Source organism: Solea senegalensis, linkage group LG3 (assembly GCF_019176455.1).
Source record: "Solea senegalensis isolate Sse05_10M linkage group LG3, IFAPA_SoseM_1, whole genome shotgun sequence".
Classification (NCBI taxonomy): Eukaryota; Metazoa; Chordata; class Actinopteri; order Pleuronectiformes; family Soleidae; genus Solea; species Solea senegalensis.
The window spans coordinates 29,193,304-29,220,873 of NC_058023.1; the positions used below are offsets into that span (position 1 = coordinate 29,193,304).

Here is a 27,570-nt window from a genome sequence, read left to right on the forward strand (position 1 = left end):
TGTGTTGTGACGTAGACGAAACACCAACCTGTTAAACCCCTTTTAATTTCATCCATGTTGTCAGTCAGTGTCATTGTATTGTGAAATGTATTAGCTCGTCAATCACTCAAGGTCTTTTCTCTGTAATATACACCTGGACTGGAAGTTGAGACATCTGGTTTAGAGTAAAATGCGTCCATCTTCTTCTGGGGTGGATATACTGTAGGTGCCATAAAACACAAAACAGTCCCAGGCTGCATAATCTCAGGGATTATTTCATCCGTATTAATAACTATGCAGCTGTGATTCGGAGGGAAAGATTGGGGGTGGGATGTTGATCTCTTTGTTGTCATTATTTCATGCAGCATTTAAAACACAGGGATGAAATATAATTGCAGAAATAAAAACCACGCTTATGACGCTGCAGCCAGCAACTGATTGCTTTAAGGCACATACCTACTGTAATGTGACGGTGTCAGTTCTAATCCCTCACCCGCTTCTCCTGTGGGGTCAAGTCGAGTGGCAACTGGTTGTGATGTGAGGCATGAGAATCTGAACTTCTGTTTTGGAGCCTTGAGTTTCACGATTTGGCTCGTGACACGTTGACGTTGTGCAAACACGTTCACAGACGTCACCTGCAACCAGGCGCCTACCGGACAAAAGCAATCCGTCACACCGACGTCCACTCATACATGCCATGCATTATTGTTTGTTTCCTCGAAATGGAAACATAATTCACAAAATTGACAACATGTATTGTCTGTAGAAGAGCTGAAACTAGTGATTGAGACCATTAACTCCTCAGGAACATGTTATCTAGTGTTGTAAGTCAAGTGGGACGTCGCCTCATGTTCTCTTTGCAGCCAGCCCCCTGGTGGCTAATCAGTGTATTACTTCCTGATTGACGTCTCTGAGGAAACCAGAAGACTCTGCTCAGTCATTCTTGATTATGTGTTTTATGGGTCATGTGTAATCCCCGGTGTTGAGTATGAAAACTGTAAACCCCTGTGAGGACTTTGCACACATTAGCTCAGTCAGGGCAAGTTTAATTCCCTTTTCACGGGAGACTGATATAATTAAAGAAAATCTGTACACGACTTCACAAATATGTGACAGTGGAGTTTCTAAGACGTGAAAACAAGTTGTTTTACACGTGAATAAATAGACTGTGAATGATTTCCAGCGTTCATACACCAAACGCAGCAGCTGGTCAGCAAGAGTATTTCTTACCTCCTCCAGAAGTTTGTCTGTTTTACAAGATGTAATGTAATACACTTGTACGATGTCCTCACTTATGCACTTAGTTTCTGTGTAGTGGCTCTATCTCAGAGTGCCCCATTCTCTCATGTTAAGCTGCTGAATTGCCACACAGAGTAGTCTAACCCTTGGGGTCAGCCAGGCTGTGGTGACTTTGGGCTAAATTTGGAACATGGAGCAATTAGGTGCACACTCTGCTACTTCACTCCACTGCATTAACTATGCAGCCGTGATTTGGAGGGAAAGACTGGGGGTGGGATGTTGATCTCTTTTGTTGTCACCGAGCTTGAATTTAAAGCTCCTCATGGCCAAATCCCAGTCAAATGGTCACATATAATAATAATGATAATAATAATAATAATATACATTGTGATTCTTTTTATATTATAAAAAGAACTTTGCAAACACCCTTTTTGGCACAATACATAATTGCTATTAGGGATGAAACTAGCAATTATTTTCACAATAGATTAGTTAATCCATAAAATGTCAAAAAATGTAGATTAGTGTTCATCTCAAACTTCTTCTTTTATCCACAAACATTATTCGGTTTGATGAATTTCTTTTGTTATGTGGAGCAAACCAGAAAATATCACATCACAAGCTGAAACACCAGGAAAGTTTGTTTTAATTATTAAAAACAACACTCAAACTGAGTTGAAAATTAATTCCGATAGTAATAAATTAAAATAAGATTAGTAATCGATTAATCATTGCAGCCCAAGTGTTCGTTGTTTTCTGTCCATCAAGAATTTAAAAGTTAAAACCACATTTATCTGGTTTCTGTATCATTCACTCAATGACACAACATTATGTAATAATTCATCTATAATTAGCTGATATTATCTGATTTAAAACTTGATAACATCTGTTGGTAATTCACCCAGCCCTGCATTTTGGTGTGATAGCTCCACCATGTACTAGTTTGACTATTTTACCATTTAAGTAACAGGAAAACGGAGAGATTTGCCAGTTGTAACATTCTGTGGCAAGATTTGGCCGGTGTTCACTTCCTGTCCCGCTCACGAGCCCATTGATGGTAAAATATCACCGTCTCTGACAGCTTGTTTTTCCTATGAGACACTTTGGCAGAGAATCAAGTATCACTTGGGGAATCTCGTAAAGTGGGTTGGGTCAGTGATACGGTCACGTAAAAGCAGATTGTGAATTGCAATGTACTGTACATACTGTATACAGGGTGAAGAAAATATAGCTTGATGTCTCACTTCTCTTTTGTCTCTCTTTTTTTTTGTCCCCCCAGCAACAAGAGCAGAAGAAGACCACGCTGGGCCAGGCTCGGCCGGGCCAGGCCAGGCCAGGCTCACCTAGCCTTCTGTCTGGCCTTAACAGGCAGGCCAGCCACCTCTGTGTGTAACCCTGCCTCCAGTGAACAGAGGAAGCTTCAGGCTGTTGTTGTGCAAACACTTCACTTGCCCTCGGTAACACACTGGATTCCAACTCTTTGGAGGCCACACTGGTCTGTTGGATCTCCAGTTCTTCCATGTCATGGTGGTTGCTCTCTGGATGTTTGCAGCAGGATGGATTCAGGTGTTAATTTGACAGGTGTCACGTTGTTGCAGTCCCTGCACTCCCCCTCCTGTGACTGCCTTGTGTCCCTTCCCTCCCCAGTCTCGAAGAGTAAGCCCCTCAGCCTCTCCTGGGGCTTCTCTCAGCCCTGTATGCAAAGGCCTTGCAGAAATTGTTGTATGTCTTGTTGAAACAAGTTGACACTGCAAAGGGGCAGTAGAGTTCATAAACCCTTGTTAGAGAAAACAACAACAACTACACAACACAACAAAAAATTGTTGTAGTCAATAGATTTGATTTATTGTTTTGTTTTTTTGTTACTTTTTCCGGAGTTTGATCAAATGCTTTTCATTTGAAAAGGGAGCTTGCTGGTCAAGATTTGCACCAACAATCAGTTTACACATAGTGTATATTGGTCTGAATACAGATACTATTTTTTTTATTTATGCATATAGAATTTTATTTTGTGGTCTGAGCCTTGTGCAGGAATGTCTGAAAGTAATAGTAGCAGTAAAGCAGTGAAATTATTCGCTCCAGCCCCTTCTCCTTCCTCTGCTTCTCCCTGTCCATCACCCCAGACCCCTCACAAGAATGTGAATGGCTCTGCAAGTTCCGACACACATTTGGTGGAGAAGCTTGGTGGACAACCGGAGGTCCGACGTAGGCGCCACACGATGGACAGAGACTCTAAAACAGCCGAGCACCGCTTCTTCCGTCGGAGCGTCATCTGTGACTCCAACGCCACAGCTTTGGACCTGCCCAGCAAAGCAGCCGTGATACTCACCTCGCCTCCAGACTTTGAAGGGCGGCCCATCTTTCTGTCGCCACTGCCTTCAGGGCCTGGACCCGGGGTGCAAGATGTAGGGGAAGGAGAGGCCTCGAGAGGTTTATATTTGCAAGGTGCAGCCCATCATCCTTGTCTCGTGGTCAGTGGGGCTTTTGCAGAGGGGCATGTACAAAATGCTGAGAAAGATTTAGGTGTGTGCAGTGTCACGGCTGAAGTTTCCACCAGTAGCAGTGTTGAACAAAGTGCAGATGAGACAGAAAAAGAGCCCAGCCCGGCAGTATTGGATGTTACAGGCAAAACACCAGGCAAGCCGCCAGATGCCACACTGCTTCCCAGAGGGTGTGAGAGTAGCCAGCAGTTGGTAAAAGATGAAAAAGTGATAGAACCGGTCGAAGTTAGTAGCGTTAGTAGTCCGACTGAGGAGAAAGCCAGGGAGACGGAGGAGGAGAAGGGTCTAGCCAAAGCACGAGCTGAGCAGAGAGAAGCTGAGAAACGAGTGCAAGAGGATATAGAGGAGGTAGAGACGAAGGCTGTCGGGACTTCCCCTGATGGACGCTTCCTGAAATTTGACATCGAGATTGGAAGAGGGTCCTTCAAGACTGTGTACAAGGGACTGGACACAGAGACTACGGTGGAAGTGGCATGGTGTGAACTCCAGGTAAGTCCACACTCTCAATAAAACTGTCTGCTGCATCTGTTCATTGTTTATCTTGCCACTTTAAATGTCATATAAATTCTGTCATAATCCTCGAGGTGCATACAGTTTCCCCAGGTACTGAATTTAATCTCTCTATAATTTCTTGTACAGTGTGTGTCTTTTTTAGGGTTACATATGCAACAACCTACTGCTCCCCCATCTGTTTTCCTGTGTCTGATTGAGCTTGAGATTCTTTCACAGATTACAATCTGGCTAAAACTGCCTGTGTTTGGTGCTTTTATTTTTTTATTTTTTTTGGACACATTTTTAGTCTAAAAAGGCCACAGTCCTACCAGCAGGCAGCAAAGTGCAAAGCTGGGAACATATTTTTTCAGATGGTTCCTATCAACAAGTAATTTGTGGGTAATTTAAAGCAGCATAAATGAGGTAATTCATGTTCAGACCTTATATTGGGTTAAATTCTTTTGTCTAACTATTCAGTTACTTTGGATATAATTGCACAGTTCTCCACAACAACTGGTTTATTGCACGATATCTCTCAGAATACTGTTGTTTTGAAACCGTTGTTCTTCAACTTTTCTTACAAACTTATCTTCGGTGCTGAATTTGCTTGACAAATAGACGAATAAAAAGAAAATGGGGCAACTGTTGCCCGCCACTATAGTTCAGGAACTTCCTTACCTCTTACTTGTGGTTTTGTTTTTTTCATCGCGACATGTCTTCAGTTAGCCCGCCTCGACTCCATGCTGCTCAACACCTCATTTTTGTATGAGACCGGATGCTGTGGCCAATCAGATCACCACTGCCACACATTTCATAAATGAGTATTGAAGATGGAAGAGGATGCTGATCAGTCAAAGCCTAAATGTTGCTGAATGCATTTTGATTTTCAGATGACTGTAGCAGTCTGAAGAAAACAAACCTCATAAATCTGCCTACTTGAAACTATAGAGTGTGGTTGATTTAGATCTTTGATTTAGAAAATTATTGTTCAATATCCACAGACTTTCTGGGAAACTCTGGGGATTGGATGCTAAATTAAACTGTTGCATTTCTCACGCACACTTTCAGGACAGGAGATTTCTCTGTTGCTGTATTATTGTTTCTCTGGCCAGAACAAGAGAGGATGAATTGGGAAGTTTTCTTATCTCGATCTGTGCATACATAGAGGTTTACAAAAAAGGTGAAACATAAGATGCTGTTGCTTCACTGATGCAAAAATCTCTTTTGAATGTGAGACAAAGTGAAACGGACAAAACATGTGAACAAGGGAGTAGATGGAGTATAATGTATGTACAGTATGTTGGTGAGAAGTGAAAGTGGAGCTGACTGTTGCTGCTCATCTTGTTGATAAGAAACAATGGTGCGTCATTTAGCAGTCTTAATTAGTCATAAGACTTTCGGGGCTATAAGGAGAGATTTTTGCAAATGAAAACAAAATGGTAACATGGACTCACGAGGAACTGCTTGACCTGATTTACAGGATTTAAAAAAAAACCTCTGCTATGTTTGTCAAATAACAACTCTGATTTTCTTCTCTTAATCAAAAGGCATCGGTATCACATTCACAATAGTCTTTGTTTTTCTTTGTTTCTTTGCTTAATTACGTTTGAAAACTGGGTCAAGCGAGGTCAGATTGCGTAAGCAGATGCATTCGCCACAAATCTGCATATAGAACAGAGCAGTTGTTTTGGTGTCACCTCTGTCACAAGTTCTCCTCGAGTCCCTCTGAATCCCAGGAGTTAAAATCAGCTTCACCTGATGCCCAGCGCCTAGGAAACTGCACTTTGTTTATCAGCAAACGCATGTCTTACCCTCCAACGAGTTTCCTCGCTTGCCTCTTTCTTTCCCTCTTACCTTCTCTGACATGGTTACATGCATGCCGAAACAAGTACTTTCCTATAGTACCTGAATGTGCTTGTGTGTGTCTGAGAGAGATAGTACGATGACTGAGCAGCTGCTGACATGTGGCAGTATGATGGGGGTTAAGTTACATACACACGTGCACACAGATGCACATGCACACACACACTACCACCAGTCACCTCTACTCACTGGGTGGGCATGGCAACTGGAGATCTGTGGGAGTCCTGATCATCTGGAACTTGTCTTTCCCTGCATGTCCCAGTGTGTGCTTGTACCTAAGTGTGTAGGTGGTATGAGCATGTCTCCAGCCCCTTTTGAGTCATTGCATTTTGCAGCTTTGGTGTCTGTGCAGATAGATTTTGGGGGTTGTGGCTTTCAGCTCTCTGGCATCTGATCCAAACCAGGTTAACTTTTGTTTCCAGAGGAATCCATTGAGGGAGAGCAGGCAGGAGCAGGAGGAGGAGGAATTAGATGGAGCAGATAATTTGCCTAAGCTTTAAGGAAGGAATAGATTGATGAATAGATAGACGGAGAAGAGAGAGAAAGGAGGAAGGTCATGCGGTTGCTTATCTTGCGGCGCCTTGTTGGACTGGTTGGTAGATGATGGATGGGGAAGAAGAGACTGACACAGTTCTCCAGGAATGGGAGAAAACAAGGGGGATCGTTTGAGGTCAGTTTAATCTTAGGGCAGTAAACTAGGAAAAAATGTTGATGATAACACTGTCTGCATACAGCATAGTTTGAATTATCTGAAAGACCACAGTTGTCATGAAGCTTTTTGTGCGAAGCTACAGACGACCTGATGCTTCTTAAATCTTTGAGTTTTAGTCTCAATGACACAAAACGAAGTATCCCTCTTATTGCTCATGGAATTGTGAAAAAGATCTAATAAGAGGGCACAGATGGAATATAGGCAGTTAAAAGTCAAAGTTCTTGCCTTTTTAGAAAACGGAGGTCACTTTCCAGTCTTCAACCACCGCTGGCAAAAACATTTAACTGAAGAAAAAGATGAAAAAGAGTGGATTGAACAAATTGCAAAAACATAAAAAATGGAGTTGAGGTGAACTCTGGAAGACAGGAGCAAGGGTTAGAGGAAGAGGGGGTGGAGGGGTAGTTCACTGAGAGAATAGAGAAATGGGAAACATGGGTGGGAGGGAGGAGAGAGGGAAAGAAAAGGCAAGTAGTGGAGGAGGAGGGAGAAGACGCACAAACACTGTGTGTGTGTGTGTGTGTGTGTGTGTGTGTGTGTGTGTGTGTGTGTGTGTGTGTGTGTGTGTGTGTGTGTGTGTGTGTGTGTGTGTGTGTGTGTGTGTGTGTGAGTGACCTCAGGCTTTCAGCGCGGTTGGCATTCAAAGACCTTGAAATTTCTCTTTCAACACATAAGGTGGATTATCCTTTACCCCCCGAAAGACATACAAGCCCATATACATACTTTTGGGGCTATAATGCCTCTCCTTCAACAATGCTTACATTATTAGTGTAATAAACGACTCCAATAATTAGCCCCATTATCCGCTACTATAAATCAGTCCTGTGAACCATGGCTATAAATCATTTTCTAACTACTATAGAAACTGATTTCGGAGCGCACACAGAATATCAGCTTCTCGATTTATATTGCTCATGTAAAAATCAGGTCTACATACTTTAGTTTAACAATTTAATTCTCGTTTCGCTATCTTACTATGTTATATACATACATATTGAGTTGTATTTTAGAATTAGAGCACTTAGTGGACTAGGTAGTGGCCTCCAGTCTTGGCTCTCTCGGTCCTTGACCAACACGTGCATGAACCGCTTAAGATAGAGGCAGAAAATGAGGGGAGCAAGAGAGAGAAAGAGGATAATAAGATGTTTGTCAAGATTGTTTGTTCCCGGGCCTTTTAAGTGTCATCTCCAGAGGCAGTTTGACCGAACAGTGGCTTCACTGTTGCACTTTGCCTCTGCTTTTCTTTTCACTTTTCTTAAAATCTTACTGCTGATGGGGTCTTAATTTGCTTAAGCATTCCCTAAAAATACTCAGCGAAAAAAGGAATAGAAACTGCGTTTGCAGCTCAGACATTTTCTTGTAAATATTTTGACTACGGACTACAAATAAATAACTTGGTTCCTTTTTTCTTATTTACTGTTTAGGCAGTGCAATAATGACCTCTTTCACAGGAGGATAAGAAAGGGCTATTTTCCTTTTAATTGTGCTACAAATGTGGGATTTCTTTTCTTCTTTTGTCACTTTGCAGGTATGCAGGTAGAAAAATTTGCATGAAGGTAACAGACTAGGCAGGAGGACGTGAACGAGTTGAGACGAATGTAATGTAAAAAAAACAGAGGGGCTACTGTGCTATGGACCAGAAGAAATGCTGAAAACCAGACCATGCAAGAGACACTTACATAAGAATCGTATCAGACAGTGCAGAGCGACTCTATGATTTAGAGCCCTAACTCCAGTTGCTGTTATGACTTGCATGCATGTGCAAAGATGTGATCTACACGGTTGAGAAAAGGATTTACGAGCAGTGATGTGCATCTTCTGAAGTTAGTATGATGAGCATTTAACTGTAATGTGTACCTGGGGTGTGGCTGAAGGGAGAGAGTACTGTGGTAACATGCGTGATCTATATGCCGTCAGTCATCACGATACCATCACTCATGAGGCTTTTATTCTACTCGTAAAACCAACTGCACGGATGTGCCGCATCGCCACTGTTGCATCACCATGGCCAAACAAGTTTGTTTGCTGCCCCATAAACTTCAGGAATGACCGGCTTCTTTGCTGTGGTAGTGAGAGTGCGTTCAGTTAACGGCTGACGGTTTAAACAAACACACTCTCCTTGTTCTGTAACATTTAATTGTGGTGATGGTTGGATATGTAAAGATCCCAAAGATCAGTGAGCAGGATTTATGAGCGGTGAAACATAAGAATGTTGTTGTCATTTAGTGTTTGGCTCTGGACCCAACACAGGATAAGGATTGAGGCACGGAGGAAATCTCTTTTTCATTCATTTGATTGCTCTTTTTTCCCCTGTAGTCTTCCGCTTGCTTTGTCTTACCGCCTCTGTCATATGTCAGTAAAGGAAGGGAAAAAGAGAAGCAAACACTTCCTCAAATGCAAACCATCTCTGCACTTCCTTCCTTGAAATAGGTGTGTGTGTGGATTTCACGTAATGATGATTAGTAAGGCCAGGCTAACCTATTTTTAAATGGCTAATCAGCATTAATGTCAGTGGAGGGTGTGAGGCCTAATGTGTGTGAAGTAGAAGCCACGACATTAAAATAGCATGTTTGTGCACAGTCACTGAAACATTGTTAAAATATCGCATGTAGTGTTGACCTTCCACCCCTGGGAGTGCTGCATTTTATCACACTCTCATAAATCATTCTGAATAGCTTAGCAGCCTTAGATGTACGTATGTGTGTTAATAGCCAAGTTATGTCATGTGTGTGTGTTCACAATGAAGAATTTACTAACCTTTCATGCTTTATTTAGCAACAGGTAGCAAGTTTTCCTCCCAAGATTGTGTGTGTGTGTGTGTGTGTCTATAATGTAGAGTAGGGGGTGGAGTGGCTCAGTGGTTAAGACCCTGCCTTGTGTACCAAAGACATCATGGTCGCAAGTTCGATTCCACCCCTGGCTAATTGTACTTGATTCCATTGTAAGTCGCTTTGGATAAAAGCGTCTGCTAAATGACATGTAATGTAATGTAATATGTGTGTAAGTGTTTTAATTGTATCATGGTTTAATTGGAAACAGAGTGTGTGGGTAGCAAAGGCAAAGGTTGATGCAGGGCTTGTGTGTGTGTGTGTGTGTGTGTGTGTTCTGAGGGGTAAGTTGGAAACTCTGAACGCATCAGGCACATGATGGATGAAGTGAGACATGATGACGTTGCTCATTCACCGAACCTGCTTTTTTATCTCCGTCATTCATTCCTGCTCCTCCGTCGGTCCGTTCACCTTCATCTCTACACTCTCTCTCTTCCATCTCCTGTCCTCCTTAAATTTCACACACATGAGGAAGATTAAGTTCGCGTCATCCTCCTCCTCCTCCTCCTCCTCCCCCACTGCATCGTCATTCATTTAGTCACCGATCCTCTCTCTGATGGTTATGTCAAGCCATCAGTGATCTGCTAGATACTGCGGTGCTTAGAGAGATGCCACAGAAACACTGTTGTGTGTGTGAAATATGTGAAACCTGCATTTGAACCACCGTCACTTAAACTCGCCCCATATTCAGCACCACACAAACCATCACAGCAGTGATACAATGTGCACCTGATTAGGGGAAAGAGGGTTTCCATTTTTCATGTTTTGCCTGAAAGCTGCCTAACAATACAGACATTGTAAGAGTAATCACTTCCAGGAAATTTAGGGCAATTATTGGCTGACAGCTGCAGATCAGAAGCATGGTATTGGGTCATGTTGTCTTGAGCCAGAAATGACAAATCTGAGATCATGTCCGTGGACAGTTTCTTTTCATTTTCAGACTGGCTGAAGCTGAAACTGTTACTGTTTTGCTGTTATCTAACAGAGGAGGTTGTTAAGGATTCTTCATTTTCTGAAAGAGTGCTGAAAGTGTGATGGTTGTGAGACTGCAGAGTGGAACAAACGGAAGACCATTTCCTCCTCCTTCTTTGTTGGTTCATGTGGGTAGAACCATTCTTATGGGTTTGCATTGTCCACTTCAAAAACATGAAAAGGCACATCCATGTATGCTGCTGTGGGATCAAGAGAGCGCTGGTACCTTGTATTTGAAATTGGATGTTATTTTGAACACGGGATGTCAAGTTCACAAGTTCAAACTTATGAGAGCACATCTCATAAGCACCTGTTTAAGTCACTTAGAATCCAGCAGATAATATAAATAAGACATTAAGTTGGGCTGTTTGCCTTTAAACATAGAACCGGTGAAACGCAGTTATGTTTTAGCTGATGGAGCCTCCTCCTGTTGTCAGTGATTTCCCATTCAGAGAGTATTTATTCCATCCTACACTATTAAGTGCTGAATGTTATGAATAATCTAATTCTAGCAAAACTGTTAAAGAAATAAAAATTGCTCTAATATAAGGCTACAAAAAATCCCCAAAACCTTTAGATTAAAGTTGTTATACACTTCCACAAACATACTTGGGGTTAGTTTTATAAAAAACTAATTTGTGCCAACAAACCCTCCTAAGTTAATTTCCACATTTTGTGCTAACATCTGGGCTGTTGTTGTTTGTCCTCATTTGACCTTCCTTCTCGGGTTTTGTAAACATCCTCCCCAAACAAAGAATTTGATCAAATGTTAACAAGGTTTTATTAACTTGTAATAAAAATTAAACAAAATTTAAAATGACTTCCGACAAATCAAACAAACGTGAGACCCTGCAGCCGCAGACATCTGTTTGTGATACAACAGCCAATGACAGTGGTGCTGAATGGATGCAATGGACCACTTTATTCCCTGTAGGAGAGAAGACTATGTTGGTGTGTGTGTGTGTGTGTGCGACCTTAGTCAAAAATAGATCAAGTCTCTAAATTGCCTGTCGTCTGCATCAGCGTAAAGTGACCTGACCTGCACATCCAGGCTCTACAGTGTGTGTGTGCGTTTATGTGTGTATTTTCTTTTTCTTGTTTCAGTCTGCTCCCAGTTTGCACTGATCTGCTTTGTAAGTCTGCCTATAGAGTGTGTGTGTGTGTGTGTGTGTGTGTGTGTGTGTGTGTGTGTGTGTGTGTGTGTGTGTGTGTGTGTGTGTGTGTGTGTGTGTGTGTGTGTGTGTGTGTGTGTGTGTGTGTGTGAATGCCTGTTTTTTCTTTCTCTCTCTCTTTGTGTTCAGCACTTATAGACTGTGTGTGTGTGTTTGGTGAGGAGGCAGCTCCCTGGTTTCATTGTATCCTTCCCAGATTCCCCACATTCCAATGATAAGATGTCATTCCTTAGTGCGATGGGCCTCTGGGTGGGGGGCTGTCATAAAGTGAGCCCCTCCACCCTCAGGGCCACAGATTTTTCATTAACATTATGTTGTAAGGTGGCATCTATTTTTGGAGGTAAATTGTGCAAGTGCATATCTGTTTACAGTCACCACTAACCACCTGAGTAAGCCATATTTCCGTTATCTATGGCAGTTCATAGCAGTATATTGCAGGGATACTTGAAACCACTTTTTCTTGTCCAATACTGTTATCAATATCAGTCTGATACCATTGTTTTACATCTTTTAAATTTTCATAACATAATGTTGTACCTGCGTGACCAATGTCCTGCAAATAATAGAAGATAAACAACCAGCCCATCACATTACCCAGTGAAAGTCCTCATGACATGGCTCCTGGAAAGCTAGTAGATTCACCATATTTACATATTACTAGTTAAAAACAAGCAGCAAGGTATGGTTTTGTCACTATATTAATTGGAATAGCACTATTTTGACAGCATTTTACTGAAGTGTAAGTAGAAGTACTGGTCTAAAAATGTACTCGAGTTACATTTTTAGATGTAAGAAAGATTTACTCTAGTAAAAGTTCAAGCCTACATATTTTTTACTCCGTAACGGTTGTGATTTAAAACGTAGCAAAGTACAGTACTTCCAGATTGGGGTGTGGGGCATCAAAAGAATCATGCAGTGCTTGATTTGATGCAACTCTTTATACACTTTATACTTTGTCAAAAATCTCAAAGCAGATTCAAGGGCATAGCAACCTCATAAATTCAAATAGGCGTATTGGAAAAATGCAGCCTTTGATAATAGTTGATGTAGTTGTCATGAGTTCTTACTTTTTATTTAATTTTTGATATCTGACCCTGTGATTTTGACCAGAATCGGACTAATACTGATACTGAGTATCATATTGACTCTTCCTGTATTAAACTGCCTCTTTTTCTTAAAGTTTTGTTGCTTGTTTTAAAGCATGTCCCTGCTTTTTGTGTCTCATAAAGAGCCAAAGCAAAAATAATTGATAAACATATTTAAAAAAAGGCAATATTAATCAACTAATTTAGCTATGATTATAAATGTACCACCTTTAGTTGATAGTAGAAAGAAGATTTATCGAGTAAAACCAGTTGATGCGGACTGTACACTGAACCAAAAAGGTTGATTTGCATTTGGAAATGGAACAGAAGAACAGAGACATAGGAAGAACAAAGTGTTGTATTGATGCTCTCCCTCTGATTGCTGCTGTGCATGTGAGTGTTTTTGTGTTGCTCTCTCTCTCTCTCTCCTCTGCCACTCTCCCTCCACCGTCTCTCTCTTCCTCTCCTGCCCTGTGGGTCTGTCTCTCTCTGTCTCTGCATCCACGGTGACCTCAAATAAAGCTTCATGGGAAAAGAGGCGAGAGAGACAGACAGGGACGGGGAGAGAGAGAGAGAGACAGAGAGAGGAGATGGGATTTTTCCCTCTGATTTTTTTCTTCTTTCTTTGTACTCTATAAATAGCAGAGTGTCATTTGCTGACCCATAACTAGAGAACAATGAGTGGGGACTTTGTGGCTGCATGTGTCAAAATGGATAAATGTGTCAGACTGTCTGTGTTGGGTCTATTTTATATACTTTCCTCAATTAAAAACAAATACAAGAATTTAAGCAAGGAAGTGAATCTTGAGTGCTGTGTTTATACTCAACGTGATGTGTTCTAAGTAAATACTTTAGGGGCTGATATGGAAATGGAAAGATGGTGTTCAATTAAAGGTATATTAGTCCAAAAACAGGTTTAACTCTCTTAGCTGGAGTTTGCATGTTCTCCCCGTGTGTGCGTGGGTTTTCTCCCACAGTAAAAAAACATCCAATATTGGGTTGTTTACCTATGTGGCCCTGTGATGGACTGGTGGACTGTCCAGGGTGTGACCCCGCCTATTGCCCTATGTCAGCTGAGATTGGCACAGTGACCCCCGGTGACCCTCATGTGGAGGATAAAGTGGTAAAAGATGGATGGATTTCTTATTGTGTTAACAATAAAACTGAATAGTGTTAATCGTCATATCTGGCCAGAAAAAACAAAACAGTCAGTCTTTACATTTGAATTGTGGGACTCGTTACTGACAATAGAGGCCTTGGGACTTTTGTAGATAATCTTTCAGTGTTGTTGGCACATGCCTTTTAACATCTGCCCAGTTTGTTGTTTCCTAGGAGCCAGTGGTTATTGTCATTCCTGGGGCTGCACGTTTGTTCGATATAAACCTCTGTGTCACATGCTGTGAATGCCACATGTGTTGAATGGTAGCCCGGCCTTCTCTTCCTAATGGTCACTTTCATGGTCGGCATGTGGACACGGCGTCAGGTTGACAAGCAACGCTGAGTCAATTGCAACAGGATAAAGATGCACAAAATCAGGCCGAGTCACACACTGTGTGGTCAGCGAGGTATAGGAAGTTCTGCTCACCAGATTAGGAATCAATCCCACATAAGCCACAGTGATTAAATCACCACACTGCGAGGTCACATGGATGGTATGCAGTGCTTAGTGCCGTATGAATTAAACGGGGAAAACCCCTTCTGTCCTTTTATGCTGCGGTTGGCTGTGAACCATGATATTGAGAGACAGCTGACTGTACAACGGTGCAAGTCTTGCATGTGGGATATTAAAAGCATTTAATCCTCGTGAAATGAAAATATCTTGTATTGTATGCCTGTATTAAAAGTTACGAGACCTGTGTGTTGCTGCATAGTTTAAGGATAAAGTCAGCATTTTAGCTGACAGCAGTTTTTGTCTTGAAAAAGTGGTGTTAGATTGACAAAAAAAAAAGATTACTTCTGTAGAGACTTAAAGTGGGAACAATGCCTTTTAGTCTTGACCTGCAATCCATCCTTGTGTCCTTTTATGGTAAATGGCTTTACAAGAGATCACTGAGAGGTCATACCACTGAAATGTAATGAGTTATGATGTCCGAAATGTGTATGTTTAGCCGTTAAAGCTGTAACTTTAAAATACTCGTTTTCTTCTGCTCGTACAGACACGTACTGCATCGCAGACTTGAACACAAAAAAAACAAGGCAGGGTTGACTGAGAGGTCACGTCTGTTTGTTTACTGCTGTCCTCCTTTTGTGTGTGTGGATGTGTGAGTTATGTTGTCTTCCCTATTCATTGTGTATTTATTGTGATAAACAGCTCACCTCGGTCACCCCCGTTGTTGACTCTCAGTGCTTAGTTACACAGAGAAGAGGGAAGTTCTGAGGCCGTGTCCACATGGAAACCTATACAATCTTTTCCCTTGTTGTTTTTAAATGTCCTCATCCACAGGAAATGCTGCAGTGCATATGCCACGCCTGTACATGGCGCTGTAACGTTGTTACAGTACTGTAATACACCAAAAAACGAAGAAGGAGACGTTGAGCATGTGCATAAACCATGCTGGGTTTTGTTTAATAAACTTTATTCGAGTAAGTATATATAAAAACAAAGTTATAAAGCGAACCGACTATGATATCTTCACTTTCCCAAAGTAGTGTATTGTACACGCAGAAACACAAGGGTGGCATTTTGACATTTTCTCACTAAAATGGTGTTTTAGTGCTCCCAAAACTGAGCTAAATGTTTTATGTTGGAATAATCTATTGATTATTTCCTCCAATAATCAGTTTATTGTTTGGTTCATCAAAAGTCTGTAAATAGTGAGAAATTCCACCACAAGCAGCCAGGGTGTTTCCCGCTGTATTGTTGAGGTCATGTTGGTTCTGCTGCGTCTCTTTGGTGGTTGGCAACCAAAGTGAAAATGGACACAAGTATGTATGTGGAAAATAATATTGATTATTATTAAAGGAGTGTACTCCATTACCAGGGAAATGTACATGTTAAGTGTACCATCCATTTTCTAACTATGGTATACCGCACAATCAGTGCAACCCAATCTTCCAGAATTGAATTGCGCGATTGCTCATCTTTATCTAAATGTATCGTCTGTTATTTCCCAGCTCTACTTCATATTATTCATACTTTGATCCTGTGCGTGAAATGTATTTGTTTTTTTACTCGGATCTGCAGCTGCGGTATAGTGTTGTGATAGTTTGAATAGCAATTATTCAATGCTCAAATGGATCCATCAAAGACTATGGATTTGTTTGGTTTAAAAAGAATGCACAGCCATGTGAACTAAGGCTTTCTCCCACAAACAAAAAACAACCTTGTAACAAAGACACAGAAACAAAGAGAGAAATATCGGCCAGTAAAGACAGGCGGGAAGGGTGAGCACTGAGCAAAAGCCTCAAACACAGAGGTGAAGACCGAGACAAGGGCAGAAACAACAGCAGACAAATCAAAAAGCCAGAAAAGGACTGATAATAAACAAACTAAAAGCGCGATATGAACAGATAGATGCAGACAGACGGGGAGATAAAATAGAAAAGAGAGATGGCAGACAAAGTCAGTGAGACAGAGTGAGAGTAAGTGAGGGTGACGTAGACGGGGAGAGTGAGACGGAACGTTAATGGGGATCTTTAGAAGGTAATGCACTGTAGATCCCCTGTGGTCTGATGGTAGTCACATTCGACCTGTGTACTTTAGACATTGTCTGCTCCATTGTATATTCAATATTCAGATGTTCCCCAGCCCTGGGGCTTTGGCAGATGAGTACAGGGCAGTTCACACAAACACCCATAGTACAGCTGCACTTGTACTTGTATTTGTTTGTATTGGGTTTTGTGCGTTGTTATGAACTAGTTTGTTTCCAGAAACTAAAAAAGAAACGGAGCAATGTGAAATTGTAGAAATAAAATTTACAGGACAAACCTAAACTCTGACGTGATCCTTTGTCGTTGTGTCTGTACTTCACATCGACTGTGCCTCCCTGAGCCTCTGTATGTGTCATAGAGTTTGTTTGTTTGATGTGTGGGTGGCCATGTGCATTTGTTTGCAGAAGAACAGGATTGGTTTTTTCCAAAGGTCTTTTGAATATTAGGGATGCAAGGCTTAATGTCTCATTAGGAATCCATAGCATTCAATAACATAAAATATAATAAGTAGATAGGGATTTAAAGCAGTGTAAAAAAGTCAATTTTTCCTATTGTTTTTGCAGCAGTGCAGTTGCAGGTGGCATCAAACCACACTACAGCACATCCGCATTGTTTGACAACTGCATGTGCGACACTTTGCATGGTGCTATTTCTCTACGTTAAGTGTGGTCAGCCACCAGCTATCTGCTAACTGTGTTATATGCACTGTAGCTTTGGTGTATCTATACACTACTCCATTTCCTGCCACAACTGGATAAATTGCAAGATAGACAGATTCCTCCTTGTATGTTTGCACAGCCAAATGAGGATGTGTGCATTTTTATTTTTCATCACTATGAAGTTCTGCAAAGTGTTAGGTTTCAGCTGACTCACAGCAGTGCCAACCAAACTGCATTGTGGGCCCCTTGCCTCACTTTGCATGCAGCAAAAGTTGTGAAATGTCGCACTTTCCAAGAAGCAGCGGAACAACTGACCAATCACATCATGTTGTGCAAATGTTCTAGCACATGAGCTAACCAAACTCACCAAGTTAATGCGTTTAAGCTCAAAGTACACCGTCCAAAAGAAGCTCTTAGGCAAGGCCGTTCTCCCAGAGTGCACCAAACAATGATGTAGCAACATCGAGAACCCTTGTTACTGTTACTTGTCTCTTGCTGCTGTGCTATCTTCTGATACCTGCCTCCAAGTGTCGAGGCCCGCCCACCGTGGAGCATTAAAGTTATGCATATGTGCGAGTTTTCTGTAAGGCAACACGGATGATAACATTACAGGCTAGAAATAATGTATATAAAAAATTATCATCATCATGGATAATCTTCAGCACTCAAGTGCAGCCTTTTCTGTGTTTATATAGCACACTGTAATCACCTTGTAGCAGATGAAGTTGCTGATTCAAACAGGATGATCCAAGCCACCTGTGAGCTACTTGAGAAACAGTAAAGGTCATAATATAATAATGTAACAGGGCTCAAAGTATTTTTTCTTTTGCATTGTTTTTGCATCTTTTAAATCAACAGTTTAGTAAAACTGTGGATGTAGAATGGCAACATTAAAAAAAACCCACAACATTTTGAGGGTGTGTAATTTCAGTATTTTTATGCGATTATGCTTGCAACAGAGCGTGGCTTTGTTTTGGGTTGGGTCATGAGCCAAAAGGACTAAGACCTGCTGACATTTTTAGTAAGTATCCTCCAGCACAATTTAGGGAGGATTTAACTCTGAGCACTTTAGACAGCTTCCTTTTTGTTGAACCAGCAAATCTTCTCTGACTGCAGTGGTGGAGAATGTCTTTAATTAGCCCAAACATTAGCTCTGTTTCAGCTCAGTAGCTTGAAGCAGGCAAGAGGGAGGATGAGAAGAAGATAAAAGAAGGGGGAAAAAAAAAATGAAAATGAAGTGGCAGAGTGAAGTGTTGTTGATAGGAAAAAAAGAGTGGAAAATAAAAGCTACCAAAAACTATGACACTGCTTCTTTGGCATCCATTCCTGTAACTGATGTTTATGTTCATTTATTACTTTGTTGTTATTATGGAAAAACTGATATTGGACTGACACCTAGCAAACTATTTCACCATAGTTTACAGAGAAATGCAGCTGTGTGGCTTGGTTCAATATTGGGCAATTACCACATATCTCTGCTGATGTGCGGGTGTTTGTTGAAGAGTAAGGGACAGACACATGAAAATGAACCAAGCCAAACCATGACAATAAATTCCACCGTCACCCACCATATTTCAACATCCCTGCGACTGATTCTTTTATCAGACACATCTGTGGTCCGAGGTTTTCTGTTTTTCTATGATTTCATCACATTCACTATCAGGTTTTCTGAAGCTGTTTATCGACCATACAAAGATAAGTATATATTTTGTGATGGACTGACCTTTTTCTTTTGTATAAATCAAATGGGACCGACCAGCCAGTATTTCTGGTTTGCTAAAGAAACAAACAGAGTTTTAGTTGCTTCTTTAATGAGACACACAGGCACCTGCTACACACCTGCTTTTGTTAAAGGGAGTTTACAAAGCTTTCGCTCAGTTTATTATTAGAACGCAAATTATGACGCGAGTGCCACTTTAATAGACATGCACGCATATACAAACAGCAAATGTGTTTAATTTGACATGTTAACATTGTTTTGCGGGTTTGTTCCTGGATGCTCGGTGTGCATTCGCTGAAGTCTTTTTTTAAATCCATGATCAGGGCTTTGTGATAGATGCTTAGTTAGTTTTGGACCATGATAAAATCCATTATGTGTTTTTTTTTTGGGCCAAGCTGATTCCATGGGACACATTGTGTCATCTAGAGCCTGTACAATGAGTTTAGCGAATGAGTTTAGGATAATCCGCAGAGTGTTTGTATTGCATTGGCTTTTTATCCCCACAAAACTGCCATTTTGGAAGCCCATGCCCTTTTTTTTGTTTATACAGCCAATACAAAATTTGTATAAATATGACGATGTCATTGGCCAACAAGTCTCTTGCATTCACCGTCACCATCTTAATCATTGTCGTCTTCTTTTTCTTGTGTTGAGTTTGCACACAGCACTCTTGTTCTCTTCGTTCTTTCCTACTCCAGCTCTTCTCTCTGTCCCTCTCTTTTGTCTACAACTCCTGCCATTCTGATGACTCTTTTTCTTTGCACTGCTCTCTCTCCTTTTTTGTCTTTCATTCTTCTCCTCAGTTCTTCACCTCTCTTCCTGCTGTCTAGTCTCCGTTTGTCTCTGAACTTCTCTTCTTCTGTCTGTCTGTTCTCTCTCTCTCTCTGTCTATAAATAGCAGTCTTGTGGGCTGAAGGTGTTTACAGCATAACACCAGCAACAGCGGTGCATGATTCATATTTCTGGTTTGTCATATTATGCCTTTTGCCATCTCTTCTTTTCCCTTCACACATGAAAACATCTGGATCACATTCAAATGACTTTCACCCCAGTAAACTGCGTGTCGTTGTCCTCCACGAGTGGAGACCGCAGACAATCTTGACCTCCATTCATCATGGAGCAGTCTCCTCTTCACACTTGCATATAAACCTCTGACTGCTCTTGCACAGAGGTCGTATGGAGAAGATAAACTAATGAATGTGAAGCTAGCAAGTCAGGACAGTCTGTTACAACTATTGCTAAAGTTTGTTTCTCTTTCTTCAAGAAGGTGAAATGCTCTCCTGCAGAGTTGAGTCTCTTGAGTTGATGCGGGAATTTGTTTTTAGACCAAAACCACCGTACAATTTGGTGTTTCTATATCTGTGAACCCCATGCAACATAGTTGTGTTAGCCGTGTTGGTTCATCACATGTCATTTGACAAGGGCCACATGGCGGGGTAGTGGTTAGTGTGTGCATGGCTTTTCTTGCAAAAGCATTCTCCCACAGTCCAAAAATGGACTGGCGACCTGTCCAGGGGTGATGTAGGGTGAAGCGGTAGAGAGTGAATGGATGTCATTTGACAAATACTGTATATGTAGAGGAAAAAATGGTTTAAACTGTATGATGACTTACTCTGCTGTCAGGGCCGTTTAGCTTGTTTTGCATTCAATCATAGTTGCTTCTTCAATTTAAGTCCTTCGAGCTTTGGCGATAAATTCTGATGGAGCAGGCTGACAGCTGGTAGTTACTGTCAACTCTGATGTTGTGTCAACACCAGTCCATATCGACAACAATTATACACATGGATTTTGCCAAACATATAAATCAGTTAGCACTCCCGGCGTCCATCTCACATTCGTCAGATGTGAAGCCTTTACTCATCTCTTGAATTTGGCTGTTAGTCCAACGTGTTTGTATTTGTACTACAGGAATACTTTAGTGCTTTAAACGTGGCTTTCACAGTGACTTGTGAACAAAAATGTCTAAATTAGCTGAACCAGAACAGAGATAGAATGTTATGTGACACACTATTCCTTTGAAGAAATTGGGGAATTCCTCGCACATAAACATGGCTTTATTGATTACTTGTTGCGCTGCCCATCAGTAATGCCTCATTCAGGTGGCACTAACGGCTAGCTGTGCTCACAGCACCCTCTACTGGATCACACGCTAATGACTTCAGATGGTCTTATTCACATTCAGGCTTCCTCTAGTTTTTAGTTACAAGTTTAAACTTTTCCCCCCAAGTTTGAACAGATGTCTGAACGTCTGATAAATAGTAATAGCCCTAGTGGTGAGATATGCAACACTTCATATAAAACAGCTTGTGATAAACATGCGCACAACTGTCCACATCAGTGTATTCACACACATTGCAATGTTTAGAAACACACAAGAAGAAAAGGATCAAGTGTCTCGCTGAGAAGAGGGGGTCTAAGGGCATATTTAGGGTCAGCGTTCGGGTCACTGGAAGGTTCCATCAGGGAGGATCTATCTCTGGATGATGAGACGTTAGCAGAGAGAGAGAGAGAGAGAGAGAGAAAAGAGGAAGGTGATGAAGAAGAAGACTTTCTCTACACATGATTCATATCTAGTATCCTGTGCAGACTTCACAGGATGTGAGTGTTCATGCTCATTGTAAATTCAGGTTTGTGTGTGTGTGTGTGTGTGTGCTCATGCATGCAAATCTTTCATCACTCTTCATTAATGCTGCTTGGCTCTGTGGTGAACTCATGAGGCAGATTAGCTTTTGAGTATGAAAGCATGAAAGCGGCGGTCAATATTAGGCTTTTCCTGACTCCACAGTAACTAGTAATCTTTAAGCTTCATTTCATTTCTGTTCAAGCTGTTGATGCTGTGAAGTAAACTATTCTTACAGCGCTATCTTCTCTTTCGTCTCCAGGGTGGAAAACAGACAAAGAACAAACCCATGTCTGTTTGTGTACTAAACTCTATTGTACATTCTGTTCTATACATGGTACACATGTCCACAGGCAGGCATGTATTAGAGGCGCGCCTTTGTTTTGGCCTCTCTTTTGATATGTTTCATATTTTACTCCTGAGCTTAATTTGTCCCATTCCTGTTTCAAATTCAAAATTCTAAAGCATTTCCAGTCAATAGAAAATCTTCACTTTTTTAAAAGGGTTTTTATCAGGAAACATCTATTGTGATTGACATAAAGCTTGAAAATGGTGCTGAAACTTTCCTATTTTAGCACATTGTTGTATTGTTATAAATGAGGTCGTTAAAAATGTGCATAGCATTTATTTGGCACCTGTCTTTATTTGTTCAGAAAAGCCATGCCTAACAGCCATAATTGGAGGTAACTGGCAGGTATACCGGCTCGGCAGGTTGTTTTTCAGAGATTTTGTAACTGCAACATACTCTCATCATCTTCAGTAGATAAACTGTGAAAGACTGCCAGCACACAGTAGATTTACAAAAGTTTTTTTTTTTTTATGACAGTGTTGGTTATTGATATAAAAATAAAGGATGACAAGTTACTGCAAAGTTGCAGCATCGTCTGTCAGGGAACTATTACGAATTCCATCTGATGGGGTTCTTTTGTTTTTCATCGGTCAGACAGTGTAGCTATGAAAACGCCATGCTACTGAGTCAGTAAATTGTAATCTCTTTGTCCGTGATGCTCTTTGAAGAGCTGCACTTTGTTCTGTTCTGACAGGACACAGATATTTTCATAATTCTCAGTATTACAGAACATTACTGATGGGGAGGAGAGAGAGAGCAATAGACACCGTGAGTTTTCAGGGTTTTTCCCAGAGATTAAATTATTTTTATTTACCCTGCACTCTGATGCTACTATGTGCTATGTGTTGGCTACAGCACTTGTTGTCTACAGGTGTGGTTAGCCTTTTTGAAGTTTTTACATTTGATGGATCATATCTGAGTACACTTCTGTTTGACTTTGCACCAAATCTTAATCTGAATTGCAACTCGCCGTCACACAGTACATTGACACATAAGCTGTTTGATCAGGCAGCCATTTGATAGTGAAACTGCCTTTCAAAAACCGAATGTATCAGTGCAAACATCCTGCTGGAGCAGCACATCCTTTAGCAATTCAGCAACACGTGCTCTGTGTGTGTGTGTGTGTGTGTGTGTGTGTGTGTGTGTGTGTGTGTGTGTGTGTGTGTGTGTGTGTGTGTGTGTGTGTGTGTGTGTGTCTGTGTGTGTGTGTGTGTGTGACTGGCCTGAGGTGTTATACTGTAGTGTGTGTGTGTGTTCACCTCTTAAACCTTTTTTTTTATACCTGCAGTACTTCTCTTCCCTCTTCCCTCTGACTTAAGCCTGTTTTCCAACTTCTCACAAACCTCTTGCAGCATGACGTAACCTGTGTTTGTGTGCGTGTGCATGTGCTTCTGTGTTGTTCTGTCAGTTAAAAAGCCTACCAGAGGCATTTCTGTTGGCTTTTACTCCCCCCTCGTTATCTGTTCATGAACTATCGTGCCTCGTCTGGAACATTTTGGCCTCTGTCATGCATTTCGTGTGTTGATGATCTGTCAAAAGGAAAACAGTCTCTTCCTTTTGCACTTGTTATGACAGTAATGTTTTATGTGCGCACCCAACTGCCAATATATGTATCAGATGTTGGCTGGAGATCTGAAATACTTTTTTATATTTGTCAATTAAAGTAATTGAGAAATAATAATATATTTTTTTTTAATATTGAGAATGCCAAACATTTGACAGTGTGTTAAAACTTGTTTTACATTGTAGAGAGTTACATGTCAATGTCTCATGGACTCATTTTATTGACCAAACTGTTAATTTAACTTTTAACAACAGTCATCGCCTACATTTGGTAGCCTGTCACATACTTGGCGTTCCAACTACAAATTGGCATCTGCAACATTCGTAGCTCTACTCATTTCACCTTCAGGCAGTTGTCACTGAACTTTGAAGAATCTGACATTACCTTATTCAGTGTCTCCTCCTCCTCCTCCTTCTTGGCCGAACCCTTTTTGTCATTTAGTCATCCTTTTGTGTGGATATTTTAAGCACTGCATTAACCTGGGCTTTGGAAGTTATTTCTCATTGTTGTCATTGTTCCAAAGACAGGAAGTTGGACATCATTTATTGCGTCCCACATCCAGGTGAAAAATAGGGTGTAGGCACGATAAAAGTTTTTTGTTACTGTTCACGTGTGTGTGCACGCTTGTCTTTGTGAGCTGCGTACACTGTTGTGTGTGAACATGGATCCTTAAGAATGAGAGTGTACTTTTGTGTGTCGACAGCAATAGGCGCTCAGCTATTTCTAAGTCTTTGTGCAGCTAATTGTAGCCAGATGTACTTTGTGATTAATTATAGAGTTTCCCTTCCGAGGTGTCAGATCTGTACATTATTGTAATTATCTAGCTGTTCTCGAAGGTCTAGCTAAGAGAGTCTGCCAACCATTACACCGAAGCAGAAGCAGGTGGAATAACAAACGAACTAGTTGAGTGAGTTTGGCTAGGGACCCAAAATGCAACAATGTTTGTGTTTAGTTTAATTTAAAGGTTTTAGTTATAAGGTGTAATGGTATTATAGCAAATGATATTTGAGTATTTGAAGTTCTGAAGTTGTACCTTCATTTTGGGTCAAACTGATCTTGGGTGTTAACAAACAGACTTTTTTTTTGAATACTTTCTTCCATATAAAATTGCCTTTGTTAAAAGTTTTAATAGGGCCTTGTAGTTGTCAGAGTATAATAGTTTCTCCAGCAAAAGGTTTTGTGAATTGCTATAGAAGTCTCATTAGCGAGGACTCATTATGAAACATTACGATGTTTTGCTTTTGTTTCAATTGACAGCTCATTATCTGTGCCATCTTTCCCTCCCACCTCCTACATCAGGCCTCCGCTCCTCGTATCCAGTCTTCCAATAATATCCTCTCCTTTCCACTTTATACATATGACCAGTCATTAACATCTGTCATCCTCTCCTCCCGCTGGTCTTCAACCTCACCTTGCGTGTTTTTCGTCTCTGTACAGATTCCTACCCCGTCTTCCCTTAAGCTTGGCACATCTAGTGCAAGGGGAGCGTGCCAGAAATTATGTAATCTCCACTGGTGTGCAAATGCTCAAAAAGGTGTTGAACTTTTTTAAGTTTGTGCAAGCTATGTGCGTAATGGATTTGTATGACAGAAAACCGGCCAAGCAGATAAGATTTTTTTCAGCAGCTCTATAAACCAGCGAGACACTCGCATGCTAGTGATTCCAATTTAACCACTATATGTAATGGCAGATATTTCCTTGTTTACTTTATGTTTATTGTGCCTTTTTACTCCCCCTAGTGGTTCTTAGCATATTGACACACATTGCACACCAACCAAAATTGCCTCTTTGCTGCTCCAAGGTTATAAACAAGGCTTTACTTTTATCATGAATACTCCTGCAGGGTCTGGAATTTCAGTTCAGCAAAAGAAAACCTTAACTTGCAGGATTGAGTTTTCATGCAGCAGCAGCAGCAGCAGCAGCAGCAGCAGCAGCAGCATCAGCATCTCTCCTCGTCTGTCCCATGTGCTTTTTGAAGTGATTTTTTTCTTTTGCCTGACAAAGGCTCAGTGTCTGTCTCGTCCATGTAAGTGCTAGGCTGACTCAGTCCTTGTGACATTGACATCTGTCTCTCTGGGAGGCGTTACTGAGACAGACAGGCACCTCTGCAGTAATCCTACACTGTGTGTGTGTGTCTTTCTGTGCACATGATGGTCACAGTTATTACATCATTGTGTCATACAATCCAACCCCCTTTAATGCCTTCCTCCGCTCCTCCCCTCTCCTCTCCTCTCCTCTCCTCTCCTCTCCTCTCTCCTTCCCCATCGAAATGAGCTATAGCACAGTTAGTTGGAGATTTGCTGTCAAGGAAATTGTTTTCTTTTGTTGTTCCTCCTATTGATTCAACAGTGACTTTGCCTTGTGTTTTCAAAGAGTAGGTAGTGTATGAAACATGTATGCATCATGTGTCAACCCTACAGGAAACACTTCACAGGACCAATATGCCCATGTCCTTTTCCTCTTACCTCGCTTCTGTCTTCATCATTCCTCTTTGCTACTTACCCATGGTGCATCAGTCACATGTCTGGTTCTGGGTATGCGGCATACTTATTTGTTTATGTATTGTGTTTAGAAAGTGAGTCATTTTCTATACTCGTATGTGGCCACCATGCGTCATGTTAGCGATGAGGTTAACATGTTTGCTTTAAAACATGCATGCATGCGTGTGTGTGAGAGAGAGAAAGAATGTGTTAGAGACAAAAGTGAGAAGAAAAGTGGGCTAATGTCTTGTAACTGTGCACTTCTGCAGTAATGGACTCTCATCTGGAACAAATTAACCCCGAAACCTGCATGTAACAAAACCACAGTCAGTCATCACTCAGACCCACAGTGAAACGCACACAAACGTGCTCACAGCACACGAACACACACACACACACGTCTTTTTGGAAGCTGGATGTTTCTGGAGCCCGTCCAGTTGTCTGTCACAGATTACTTTGGTCTCTAGTGCAGGGCTCTGTCAGTAGCCTGTATCTGTTTAACTTCTCTGGTTACCCTGTCAGTGCCGGAGCCTAAATCAGTTCCTCGTCTAAACTAACCAGCTGCCGAGGATATGTAGGCCAGTGTGAGGGTTGGAAGGCAGGAGAGAGACACTTGACTGAAAGACAGAAAGGGACATACAGATACGAATGGGAAGAAGAGCGAAGGGAAAAATGATCCATGACTCATATACTTTTATTTCTAGTCCTGCCTCTGCCTCGTTACCTCCCTCCACTCTCCCTTTTTCTTTACACAAGCTAATCCCCCCTGTTATGTTTGCTGTAACGATGGGAGGTACGTGGCGTGTCTTTGTTTTTATGTCCACATGTCTGTGGTTTTCGTTTATTCCTTTCCATATATTCTTGTGTCTTCATTGTTTCGCTTAATCCATTGACAACCTTTTGCTGGGAGATGATATGAGACCACAGCACAACCGTATTCTTAGAGTCACCCAGTATTTGTTTGTGCCAAAGCTACACTGTGTACATCTAAACAGGCAGTTGGATACTCTCACTAAAATAGTTGTTAGGCTGACAGCACATAAATATTGAGTGCTCTAAATACTCAACATAGTTTTAAGGGCTTATTTTACTCAGCTCTCTGTTGGTGATGTAAACATTTCTGTTGTATGCAAATTATGTTTGTTACCGCTTAAAAATATTTAGTTCTGACAACTTGGGGACCCAATCTTCACAACACTGCTTAATAAACATAAACACAAGAAGAAGAAAACTAACTTTGTTCAAGTATTTTAACATATGGCATTTTCAAAGGTGCAAGAAAAATAAAGTAAACTGCATTGGGAGTTCATTTACTGTCATCTCCAAATCTCTAAAGTCCATTTAAACTCTCTGTCTCAGTGTAGTCATCTGAACATACTCAAGTTTTTGTTAATTGCTAAATTAGTGCGTTCTTACCGTTTGCTTAATTGTATTAGACACACAAAGTGCTGCTGTGTGGTTGGACGCCTATGGCTGCTGGGATGTTCTTAACAGTGAAACCGGAGAAGTGCTAAAGGCCATCATAGGCGTTTAAAAAGAGGAGGCTTGCAGTGTGAAGGGATAGTCTTCTCAGTTTATGTAATAGTTTTATGTGAGATGGCCCTCGGCCTCTCTCAAACACTGGCTGTAGCCCGCTGTTAGGTCATCACTTACTGGAAAAGTGTCAGGACCTCTCTTTGGGACGTCA

General features: G+C 41.2%; 1 protein-coding gene across 1 annotated transcript in view; it reads left to right on the plus strand.

The window, feature by feature from the left end:
• The first annotated feature begins 3,072 nt into the window (after positions 1 to 3,072).
• wnk1b (WNK lysine deficient protein kinase 1b) overlaps positions 3,073 to 27,570 on the plus strand; it is a 67,621-nt gene continuing 43,123 nt past the window's right edge. Inside the window, exon 1 of the mRNA XM_044022320.1 lies at positions 3,073 to 4,208. Within this exon, the coding sequence (XP_043878255.1) occupies positions 3,252 to 4,208 (957 nt within the window). The 5' untranslated portion in view covers positions 3,073 to 3,251. The remainder of the gene's footprint in view (positions 4,209 to 27,570) is intronic.